This window comes from Pelobates fuscus, chromosome 7 (assembly GCF_036172605.1).
Source record: "Pelobates fuscus isolate aPelFus1 chromosome 7, aPelFus1.pri, whole genome shotgun sequence".
Taxonomy (NCBI): domain Eukaryota; kingdom Metazoa; phylum Chordata; class Amphibia; order Anura; family Pelobatidae; genus Pelobates; species Pelobates fuscus.
The window spans coordinates 46,831,278-46,844,629 of record NC_086323.1 but is presented as its reverse complement, the minus strand read 5'-3'; the positions used below and the strand labels follow the sequence as shown (position 1 = coordinate 46,844,629).

Here is a 13,352-nt window from a genome sequence, read left to right as displayed (position 1 = left end):
ACCGCTACATATGGCGGTCACAGACAGGGGGATGAAGACGCTACAGGACCTATCGGAAGTAGAGAGACCCACGTTGATGCACCAATTTCATTATGCCCAACTCAAACACTTCTATTACAACTTGCCGCATAGAAATAGACTGCACAGAGACCTATCGTGGTTTGAACAATTATGCTTCCAGACACCCGAGGCGGAGGGAACAGTCTCCACAATGTACCAGCGACTGGCGACAGGCGAGAGGGAGAGGAAAGATACCTTCAAGAGGCGCTGGGAAGACGCACTAGACAAAGAATACACAGAAAGTCAATGGGAGCAAATACTACTACTACAACATAAGAGCTCCTCTAGCTCACAATACCAGGAGACGAACTACAAATTACTATCCCACTGGTACCGCACCCCATCTCTGTTACACCGAATCAGCCCGGAAATTCCAAACACATGCTGGAGATGCGGGACCGAGACCGGGACCCTCCAGCATATCTGGTGGGACTGCGACGGTATTAAGCCATACTGGGTGAAAGTTGGGGACGAAATACAAAAGATACTGGGCGAACCTCCAAACCTGACGGCAGACCTAGCCTTACTGCACCACTCAGATAAATCACTCTCAGTTTACAAAAAATCGATCCTTCGACACCTCTTGAACGCGGCGAAGACACTGATACCACTGCTCTGGAAGAAGACACACCCGCCGACGATCGAACAATGGAGACGTAAAGTGGATGATATTCAAAAAGCCGAATCCGCAATAGCAAACCTGCTAGGCAAACAAGAAAAGCACGCGGAACAATGGGGACCCTGGTTCTTCTACCGCTCGCGAAATGCAAATGACGACTAAGAGGGATGTGGGAGTGCGGGACCTGGGCTTGCCTGACACGACCTCCCTATTTCCACACTGATCTGCCAATTCCTCACCCAGGGGCCGGGGGACAGGTGGGCAGGGACCCCGGTGGGACCCGAGCGGGGGACTCACCACGGTTGGGAGCGATTATTTGAGGGACGGGGATGAGGGACCGCCATCAGCGCGCAGAGTAATCAGCCTTGCATGCAATGCGCGTAGGGAGATAGCCACTATCTTATAACATAGAATACATATGCACTAGTAATCGATACTACACGGGAGAGACTGACACCACACTGAGCCACACAGGAGGGGGCAGGCGGATGGGGGGACGAGGAAAGATGCTCATAGAACACACACCACACCTACCACCACACGCACATACCAGCACCTATGACCACCAGAATAGGCACCCACACACACACCTGAAACAAGATTAGCCCAGAGATGACTCCCCAGGCACTGGGTACCTTAGCAGACAGATGGACAGCGGGAACATACTGACTACGAACCACAGTGAAAGCATGACCCGACAGCTACCACCTAGACAGCTGGCACAGATAGGGGAACAAGGGGACCATTGACGCTACTCTAGCTCTGATCCATGCACTGGATACCCTGGTACCAGCAGAACACGAGAACGCACCACTGGTGAGACATATCAACTTCCTAACGCAGAGACACTTCATGGCACCACATAATGCCCGCTGACGGCTAACGGGGAGGGGGGGGGGGGGGGGCGGACGCCTCTTGCACCCCAGGGAACACATGGTAATAAGACCATGACAGCTAACCCCTGACCCCGCCTAGTGGTAATCTACGTCATGTATTGCTACTCCCACCACGATTGCAACCTGAAACCTACCCACCCAAGCTCAAGTAGGGATGTATTGACCCATACCCGAAGTGCTGGACCCACCCTTCAAGCCCCGAACCACGTCATACGCCTAACACCATTAGACCCATGTGTAAGCTATGGCTGGATAGACCGCTAAACTGACACCCAGAGCTTATACCTCTCGACATATATCCTTCTGAAAAGCAAGGGATACTACACTCATTTGCCCCACTTGACACTTCCAAAGGTTCTCCACGGGAAGTGAGTGGCTGCTCACGGGGGGCGGGGGGTGGGGGGGGGGTTGACAGGGGGGGGGGTATGAAGGGAAAGAAAACAGAGAACAGAATGTTAATATGTTGGCAGTTAGAAACGAGATGCTCATGTTAAGAGGCGACCTGCGTGTCGCTTTAATTGAAATGATTACTTACAATTCTTACATACTATCGCTGTTATACTGATAGCCGGGACCTGCGTGTCCCAACTGATGTTTACTTACAGTTGACTGATTGAACTTAACTCCTCAATAAACACATATTTACAAAATGCCGTCTGCAATTACCAATTCTGAAACTTTGTTGTTGTCCTGCTAGAGTAGAATATACATTTTTAGCTACTTGGTTGCAATTTGAGAGTTACGAAATAATATTTGGTTTAGTTGATACTCTTTTCAGAATAGATGCCCCCCATTACGTGACTGGCTTTGACTATAAAGAATTGGTCACTCTTTATTTAAAGGATGAATTTACCATGTGTCCTTGCTTAGTAAATGTTTATCACTGGAATGGAGTCTGCTAGTGTAACTGCAGAATAAAACAATGTTCTTTTAAAGTCATTAGCCTTTTGTCTCTTTGTCCATGCAGCCGCATATTTTTAGATCATTATATACAAATGTGTTTCCATAACTATTTCCAGATGTGCTTTTTTTCTGTTTAAGGGGGAAGGGAACGGAGGAATCTGGGAGTCCTTGAAAACATCACAAGTAAAACACCATTGTCAAAATAGCTCTCCTTTATTTATTTATTTTCATCCAACTTAAAGAGGCACTGTTACCTCTGAGATTTTTGCAACAAAAAGTACAAACTAAAAACTATTGGTTGTACTATTTTTTTTTTTTTTAATTAGACATTACTTTTTATTTCTGGAATACCGGGCGTACCAGATGAAGCTTGTAAATGAATTAACCCTTACAGTGCTGTGTGCGCACAAGCAGCACTAATGGAGAAAATGCCAAGTACACATTGTACGGAATTTCTCCAGACGTGCCTGAGCACACATTAGCATGCCATAGGTATCATGAGAGAACTTGTGGAGAGACGTAAGGTTTTTGCCTATCTCCCCAGCGTTATTGAGGAAATGAGGAATTGTCCCTTCTCTTGAAGTTATCTTTTAAAGCATTACATACAACTTAAACCTATTCGACCTATTAGTATCAGGAATTTTGCGCCCCTCTTCTTTTATTTATTTTTTCTTCATTGTATCTTAATGTTACACGTTAACCCCTTACTTGCCATGCATCATGGACTGAAAGTCCCATAAATTAAGCGGGTCCATATTCTTAAATTTGAAGTTTGTATTGCTTTCAAAATCATAGCTGTGGAGAGAGCTCTGGAGACTAAAGCAAGAATGTATTGCATATGATAAACAGAGTGTCTATTTTTGTGGTTATTTTTTATGTTTGTTTTTTACTTCATTTTATGCTAACCGTTTTGGTCTAATAATTTTCAGATTTTTTTTTTGAATGCACTATTTTACATTATTTTTATTTCTTAGTTTAAAACCGTGTTTACGTTTTTTCCACACAGGTATGCAGTGGGCGATACCTTCCGCAGTGACTGCCAGATTTTAAGCAGTCGTCTTGCAGAACTCCAAAATACATCCGACAATCAACTGGTACAGCAAATGTTCTTTTTCTTACTTTTATTTTATTGGTCATTGCAAAAACCCTTGGCCTTAAAAGTAGTCTTATTACGCATAGAAGCTACATGTATCTAGCACATTTTACGCATAATTCCATTGTTTAGTCCCAAACGCAAGATCAACCAAAAAAAATATGAAATAAAATGGTTTCAAAATATTTGTTAACAATAGGCTTATTTACTAAACTAAACTGTAGGTAATTTGAGATGGTATTCCATAATTTGCAAAATGTACAAGACTTATTTATTACCGTATCAGCTAATTTGAGCTAAATTAAAACAATTTGATTCATTGTCAGCTTGACTGACTGATCGACTGACTGATAAATGAACCAGCCTCTTCTGACCCCAAGTCAATGTAATTTAAAAAGTTGTGGTTTTTAAGAGTGGGAATGGTTTAAAAATATGATGAAAGGGAGCTACACTCTTTTTTTTTTTTTTTTTTTTTTTTTAAATTTAATAAATTGTAACATTAGATGTATATTTAAATGCCTAACTATAAAGTTTTGTAATGAACATTTTTATTTATTTTTTTTGCATGTACACTACATGGGTAGAATTATGTTGCTGATATTTGTTATTAGGAGACCTGGCTGTTTGTAACCCTGTCATTGTGGACAGATGAATAAAATCAAACACTCAGACAAACATTTACCAATATGTGTGTAGAATTGCTGATATTACAGTGTTTGATGTCAAAGCAGCAATGTCCTAGTAGACTACTGTTCCAACAAGTAAATTTGTAAAAGTTCTGCCTTACTTGAGATACCTCAGCCAACAGTATGTGAAGTTGTTGGGAAAGTGATTAGTCTTGGAGCTAGAATAGCTCAACCATGAAGTGGTAATGTCCAGAACCACCAAACGTTGAAGCGTGTAGGATGTCCTAGGTTGCTACATTCGTTGCTGCATTTCAGGCATGTTTTCACCAAGTGCCCCTAGAAGTAATGCCCACTTGAGAATTAGCTGTCAGGAGTGTCAAAGTCAGTCTTCAGTGGCTGCAAATAAACCGAAAATCGTCATAAGCAATGCCAAATGTCAACAAGAGTGATTGTAAAGCTTTACTTTGAGTTCTAAAGGAAAAGAAACCCATCTTCTAATATAATGAATCAGCTTTACCATCTGCAGCCTGACTGCAACGTCACACGTGACAGATGTAAAGTTTATTGGAAGAGGAATAGTGCTGTTTTAATGGCTCGGCCTGGGCTGTTTAGCCAATCAGATGGGCTTGTTCACGCAACATTAAAAATCACATTTGACAGAATTCTCAATATGAGAATAACGAGAGGCCCTTTCCAGCCTGGACATGGCGATCTCCATTCACAATGTATGATCTACTCAAAGGGGTTCATCAAGATATGTATAGAATACTCTGTACCATTATGAAGTACTGAGACTCCGACCACTACTGGAATCCAAGCCTAATTGCCAAATAACATTACTCAACCACAAATATGTTCTTTTGGTGGAATGGAAGCAAATCCTGGCAAAAGTATTGCAAGATCTAGGGGGAAAGCCTTCTTGGAATAGGAGGCTGTAATATCAGCAAGATGACTGGCTTTATGCTTTTGGAGTAAGATGTTTGACAAACAGGTGTATTGCCCAAGTGGTACAGAATATGACCACATACAAACTACAAACAGAGAAAAGCACTGGTAAAGAAGAACATTTGTTCAAGTTACTGATTTATACTCTGTAGAATTATGATTAAAAAAAACAAATCATGAAAATAGTGAAACGTGTCTACGGCAGTCAAATGTGTGATATTAACCAGATGTGATGTAGGCAAAATATTCCTCCCACCGTTTCATTTAATTCTAGTGATACTAGGTTAGATGACAAAAATACCATAATTCAATTTTATTACGTGGACATTATAATAGTGTGTTTATAATAAAACATGTACATGAAATTTAATGTATAAAAAAATAAAAAATCAAAGCTGTGATGGGTCAGGGTTTCAAGGGTCTTCAGCTTGAAACCCCCCCCCACCCCCCCACCCCGGCCTAATTATGAAATGGATTCCATGCTACTGGTTATGGGTCAAAGAGTGACTACAATAGGCACGGAGTACAGATAGGCACTTTCTATGCCAGCTACAGATGGTACTTCATGCATTATGGGCTGTGTTTCTCATGGTGCTCAGTCAAGTAAAGGACAATATCTGTGCCTTCCTGACCACACGCTATAAATAAGGCACTGAAGACTTTAAATTAACAGCAGATCACAAAAAATAGGAGATTAAAGAAAAAATAAAGTCAGGCAGCTTGGAACTATTACAGTGTATATGCCTGGAGCTTCAACTCCAACAGTCCCTATGTTTATCTGGCCCTAAACAGACACCGAGCAATACAGAACCACGCAGTCAGATGGATGTGTGAACAATGAATCACATGTACATTGAAAGGCACAAGGGGGCTTACACCCAATTGGCAAGTTACGTTAACTCATCGTGCATTTCTCCTGCACCGTCATGTTCCCTTTCACAGCCCTAGATTTTTGTATAAATGCTGACATGGTTAAATGTGAACTTGCATGTATCATAACACCCATGCTGTACCAGATCCCTGATTACATTTCACGAGAGGCATGTAAGTATGTACGAAGAATTACTTGAATGTGTTTATCAGCTTGTGTTAAGGTCTTCCTGTGAGTCCTTTAAATGCTGAATGTGTTCTAAAACGCATGCTATTCTTCTGGACCTTTTGACTGTTGTGGCTATTGATCATGTTCCCCAGGTACTCTCTTTGGAGACGGAAAGAGCAAATTCATTAGCAAATAACCCAAATGGATTTATCCGCTGGATACAAACAAAAAGCTGGATAAGCAGCACTTGTCTTAAAACCTCTCGGTGTGGTTTATTTTCTTTCCAGAATGTATCGTTTTATTTTCCTTTTTGTCACAGCTGTATAGATTGTTACTCTTTTTATCTTTTCATGGTCTATTTAAAAAAAATAAAAATAAAGTGTGTGTGTGTGTGTGTGTATAGAAAATGTGCTTTTAAATATAAAAGTTAAGTCCAAACACCATAACAGGTTTAGCTTATTATAGTGGTTATGATGCAGAGAACCTTTCAGGGTAATTCTCCTGGTTTGTAGGTGATTTCATAGAAGACCAATATTTCCTAGCATCTTCAATCCACTGCTCTGTTACAGCTCAGCTAATAATTTTCACTTGTGGACTCCAGAATTGGTCCTTTCAGCACTGTTAGCCTATCACTACCATCTAACGTTTACATTAACAATATTTATATGACTTTACAATAATCATTCTATTGAGATGCAGTCCACACAGGCTGTAATGCTAAGAATTGCTTTCGTCTCCACATGTACATTGGAAGGCACGTGAGTAAACGTATTCTTGAGGCCAGCAGTTTGCAATCAATTTTAGCGTTTATGCGATGCTCAGATAAACACTGTGCGTTGGCAGTTATACTTGTCGCTTGTGGTTGCCTTTGAATTTTTTCAGGATGTATCACCCTCAGAGCTGGTAACTCTTCATATCCTTGTTATTGCTGTAGAGACAAACCTTGTACACAGTCTGCCAAGAATGGTTCAGAGTTTCCAGCCAGAAATCATCCAGCCCCGACCTTGTTGCAGTTTATCTGGAAGAAATCAGGTCGATCAGCCCACAACTCTTACAGATGGTTGTCAATATCGCAGATGAAAATGGGAATACTTCCTTGCATTACAGTGTTTCACATTCCAACTTCGGGATCGTTAAACTCCTGCTGGAGACAGGTGGGAGCTAGATCACTAATGTCATTAATTCTTCTAGAGCCAGAGGCCAAAGCTGCACTGTGCGTTGCTATCGTATTATCTAGCTCACATCGTGCAGTTCCACGTCTCCTATAACCTTGCCCAGCATGTATACTTTGCTCGTTCAATGGATGCAAACGGTGGTGTATGGTGAAGGATAAAGGAGATTTATTTTTCCTAATAACATGTCAACCTGTAGAATTTGGATAGGCAGCATTGTGCACTACAGATGTTGTAGTCTACATCTCCCCTGATGCTGTGCCAGCATTATGGTGGTAAGAGCATTATGGGAGATGTAGTACACAGCATCTGGAGTATGGATGGTTGTCTTCCCCTGCTGTAGGAGGTTAGTGAAGTCACGCTACTTCCCACTATCACATCTGCAGTACAGCTAGTGAGGGAGTGTAGCGAGGATGTTTGTCAAACCTTTCAAACTACATAGAGAGTCACAAAGGAGGCAACCACAGAGCCAGGATGTTAAGTCACTGTCCAGATTTACACTATTTCATAGTGTAGGGATGAATGGAATGTAGATCTCTGATATATATAACTGCACCTCCCGGGATGTTTCAAAGTACTAGTTATACAACAGTGGAGGATCTACCTTTCACTACTCCTAATATGCGTCTTGATCTAATATTTTGGATTAATTTTTAAGAATATTTTGGTTTTGTGTCCGGCAAAAATATTAAAATTTATAAAACAAAAAAATCTAGAAAAAAATCAATGTTTCAAAAATATTAAAATAGTTTTCAACCTATTAAATCCTATTAGATTTTAACCTAAAAGACTAAAATATTTGAACAGCTTATCCAAAGTTTTTAAACTGAAGCCATGGTGCATTCCAGAACATGGGGTTTGGATGATTCTCACATAAATGTGGAAGTAATTTGCTCATCAGGTTTTTGCCGAGTCTTGCTGACCGACCCTGCAGAGTTTAACTGTTGGAACTGGTTAAGTTCACTTGACTGAATAGATGAGTTGATATTTGATTGTCGGTACTAAGCCCTATTCATTAAACTGTGGGCTATGGAGAATTCACAAGGAACTGCACATTTTATGTCAAAATAGCAAAAAGCTCCAACCCCACAGTTGTTTCTAGCGTGGCTGTTTTAGGCAGTTTTTTGCAATGTTGTCATTTCTCTACAACCATTTTATCGAAGAAGTCCCTTTGCACTCACCTTATTGCCTCTAATTTCAATGCTGCAAAAGGCATACCTGTAAATGGACACATTGACTTACTGTGGCGGCTGCCAAGTATTTTGCATTTTATGTGATCTGCACAAAAAGGCAACGTGTAAAATAACAGAGCGTTGAGGGTTTCACACACAACCAAGAAAGGTGAGCAGCTGCAAATGGATTGTTGACAATTTTACCAAACCATTCCGGTAACCCTTTCAATGTCAGCGTGTCATTGGCTCTGAAAGGGTTAATAGTTCCAAGTTTTTAAAGGACTATTTGAAGAAAGGGGGCACATTTTAAATAAAATTAAAAAAGAGAGACACAATAAAAGGGTCCTTATTACTAAATTTGTGGATGGCTGAAAATTGTGTTTCGGTTGAACCTCTTTATCTGTAAAAAGTTTTTTGGGAAGGCAGCATTTCGGCCAGTTCGCGGTTCGGCTTGTCCAAACTTAATTAATAAAAAGATTTGGGAAAACAAATCAAATTAACCAAAAGGGAAAATGGGCCAATCCGTGTACTGCTAAATATTTTATAATCTAAATATATATATATATATATATATATATATATATATATAGGTTTTTTTTTTGTAGAACACTGAAAAGCAAATGTTTCCGACATTTGCTTCAGTGACCAAGTGAAAAAAAGTCATCTTGAGGGAGCAGTGAAAATCTATATTTACATAGTGATATATTTATTAAAAATATAAATAATTTGTTTTTGTTATTTAATTATTTTTTTAATGTGATTTAAAAAAAATAATAATTTTGTCACTATTTCTCCTGCTTTTTTTTTTCTAACTATTGGTCACTGTTCACTTGATATGCGAATAAAATCTACATTTATTGGCTGTCCCCTAGCCATCAATCTTTGCTCATCAATAATTTTTCTTTTGGTGCCACGCACGGAATTCAAAATCATAAATCAAACAAGCATGCTTGCTCATTGAGCGATTTGTTATATTTCAGCTCAGAGCCCAGAAATTAATACAATCACCAAATCTGCCCAAATTCACACAAATTGAAGTTCTTAAACCCTTAAGGACACATGACATGTGTGACATGTCGTGATTCCCTTTTATTCCAGAAGTTTGGTCCTTAAGGGGATTTTATTTAAATGAATCTCCAAGTCCACCAATTATCATGATAGTATGTACTTGTTACCACAATATTGGGGAAGGTACTATAAACAACCTTTCTATGAAATACATGCGGACTCATTTGGCAATGGCTGGTACAAAGTATTATTTAGATTTCAAATTACGCCAGCCGCAGTTATTTGAAGTCATTATAGCTGCAACTTGAATTACATTTTTTTTTAACTACATACAGTACTTATTATAATTCAATTAATTACACTTTAAAAGGTGTATTCTTATATGTGGCTTTTGTGTGCATGCCTAAAGCATTTGCGTCTTCGGGGGGTGCATGTTATACACAAGTCAAGGAGGTCATGGACACAATGCAAGAAAGCATTGTGTCTGCACAAAGTCTCATTATTGCTAATAACATGCTGGACGTTCTATCGATTACACTTCAAAATCAATGGCGTAATAAAGATATTATTATGCAAAAATTGCAGTTGTCGGGGGGAAAAGGGTTATCGCTTTGTGATAAAACTGGACCTGAGTAAGCAAAAAATATTGGCTGTGGCAGAGACTATAAACGAGCAACATATCTTATTAAAATAAATATATATATTTTCGGGGATATTACACAACAGATCTCAGAAAAAGCCTATTCATATCCCAGCAGGTTACTCAGCCATAAAATAAGCTTTATTATTCAATTATTTAAGTGTGGGGGATGGAGCACTACTACTTGCGCTGTTGGGCCCCTGTGTTTCGGATGTGTTGCCTGTGTTTCTGTAGTCCAGAAATAATTGTAGACCTATAATGTGGTCATTTGTGAACAGACCCAAAATGAAATGTCTGACTTGTAATGTATCTGAACCAATCTCTGTTACTTGTTTTTGTGCTAGGTGTGTGTGATGTAGACCATCAAAATAAAGCCGGGTACACCCCAGTAATGCTCACTCCTTTGGCATCGGCAGAAACAGATGAAGACATGGAGGTAGTTCTGGAGCTTCTGAACAGCGGGAATGTAAACTTGTGCGCAACTCAGGTACATAGCCGAAATTCCGAAAATAGAAAAAGTAAGCAGGGGATCCCAATATAAAATAAAGTGTCGCTCTTTGGCTTGAGTGAAAGTCCAGTTTGTGCTTCTGCTGAGTCAGTCAGTGGTAACGTGAATGGAACACATACGGATGTCATCCTCGAAGCAGCCAGCATCTTCAATATGGTTAAAATCCATCCAAAATAAAATATATAAAAGCACAACGTAGCAATCATATTACCTGTACATTGCTAACTGTATGTTGCATGAGCAGCATATTAACAATCTGAATTGTGTGTAATTATAACCATGAAATTAAAAGATTCCATCCATAATAATGTCTGCAGCTTTTGTGGCAATATGGAGAACAAGACTGGAGAACAAATGACGCGATTCAGCAAATCATGATTGTTTACCCATTGTGTCATTAAAGCCAGTAGGCAACTGTCAGTGGTCTAAACCTAGCCAGCTGTCCCTAGTTTTCACTCTTCATTGATCTTAGAGATCTTGTCTAATTTTCTAATGTTTCTCACTGCAGGAGAAGTGAGCTAAGGCCACGTGGTTACAAAGATTTCTGTTTCATTTAACAGAGGCTGTTGTTTAATTTACCATCTACACTGAATTCTAAATATTTTTTTATTAGTATGATGTATTATCCAAATTTTACCCATCATATAAATTATCCATAAAGAATGGGTTTCCAATCAGGAATACATTTCTGATTCAGAAGTATGTGTATAGTTATGTAGTCAGTGCATAGTTAATTCCCCATTGTGAAACTTTAGTAAACAATAAAAAAAAAGCTTTATTTAATTTTATATAATTTTGTTTCATTGGTACAGTAAAATGTCTGTGCTCACTTATTTAATTTTTTGCCAAAACTAGCTGAAAAAATTGTTATTCTTTATTTGACATTTTAAGTGGATTCTGGGTATTTTTTGTCAAGTTAATGAATGGGATGATTTATATTCCTGCTGTGTAGTACACTTTGGGTGTCCAGATCAGTAGGGAACAAATTGCGTACTTTAGAGATTAATTTTTACCTTTTACACGTCTAGAATATGCATATCCTAAAGTTCCCTAAATCACCTGGAACCTTCTTACATTCAGTATTACAACACCGCAAGCAATTGGATTTGCCTGATTGTCATTTTAACGTTGGATGCTTATAAAACTAATTATACTTTTAGGGGGTGTATTCAGGAAAATAACGAAAAACACATCAATTCATATTACTCTAATGAATTATTATTATTTCTTAAAAATCTCCACAACCATCTGGAGACTTTTACACATATTCTGAATAATACAAAATCAGATTTAATTCAATACAAATGTATTCTTAAATTATTTGTCTTGATAATTTTCAGCATTAGTAGGGTCTGCTTAAATATTCATAATAACAGAAAGGCCAAGGCGGAGAAGAACACACACTGGATCCTTTTGTTAAGTTATTTAGATGGATAACTCAAATTGATGTCACTAAGACATATCTCTTTCTGGAAACTCCGTTCTTCAGATTGTTAACAAAGTTTTAAACATTTTGCATAATTTTGTTCTTCTGTGTATAGAGTCTATTAAAGTACAATAACCCTCTTTTAACTTAAATACATACTGACGCACAAAATTACCAAAATATCCATAATTAAAGAGTAACCATTGCCTCTCTAGAATTGCTCCTTAGAAGAACATTGAAAATCATCTAGAACTTGTCCTTTTTATGTGAAGCTCCATTTTCTTTTACTTCCTATATTAAAAATTAAGCCATGACATCATAAACCAGTCCACTCAACGCATAATAAGAGCCCACATTGAACATTAAGAGGAGAAATAGAAACATTGTAGGCAATATTCATATAAATAAAATTAACCACAGACAATGTTTAATTACTTTTCAATGGACTTGGCCGTAGTGTTTATTCACAGCTCAAGGGGCTTACAACCATAACTTTGTAACCATAAGCATATAACATGTGGTTTACCAACTTTAAAAACTTTTAACTTTATTAACCACCAAATAGCCAGTCAGTCATAACTAACCCGCCCGCATTTTATTTAAAACCATTTACCACCATATCCTTCCTCAGAACTTGACCCTGAGGATGACTTTTTTGCCCCAATGCTTCATAACACCACAACAATACAGTTAGATAAAAGTAAAGGGAGGGGAGTGGGGTCTGTCTGCACCGTTCCTGCTTCAGTCCACTCTGACAGGATTAAACCTGTGCTGCTTCTTTTTATACTGTTCCAGTTTCCCGCTCTTTTTCTGCTTGCAAATTTCAACCAATCCCAGGCCAGTTCCAGACCCCAGAAACTGCTGTGTCATCAATTCTGCCCAGATACCTGTCTAACTGACCAACTGCCACAAGATTTAAAATTTCTCACATTCAAATCCTAGACAAAACAGATTAACTCCTTCATTGTCACCATACATATAAACAGATTAACTCCTTCATTGTCACCATACATATAAACAGATTAACTCCTTCATTGTCACCATACATATAAACAGATTAACTCCTTCATTGTCACCATACATATAAACAGATTAACTCCTTCATTGTCACCATACATATAAACAGATTAACTCCTTCATTGTCACCATACATATAAACAGATTAACTCCTTCATTGTCACCATACATATAAACAGATTAACTACTTCATTGTCACCATACATATAAACAGATTAACTACTTCAT

The 13,352-nt window shown here is 38.7% G+C and overlaps 1 protein-coding gene across 4 annotated transcripts in view; it reads left to right on the top strand.

Annotated features, from left to right (window-relative positions):
- Positions 1-13,352, top strand: part of KANK4 (KN motif and ankyrin repeat domains 4) — an 81,989-nt gene that overhangs the window by 56,260 nt on the left and 12,377 nt on the right. For all 4 annotated transcript variants that reach the window (XM_063428075.1, XM_063428077.1, XM_063428074.1 and 1 more), the window contains exons 6-8: positions 3,485-3,572; positions 7,116-7,335; positions 10,518-10,660. In XM_063428075.1, the coding sequence (XP_063284145.1) occupies positions 3,485-3,572; positions 7,116-7,335; positions 10,518-10,660 (451 nt within the window). The remainder of the gene's footprint in view (positions 1-3,484; positions 3,573-7,115; positions 7,336-10,517; positions 10,661-13,352) is intronic.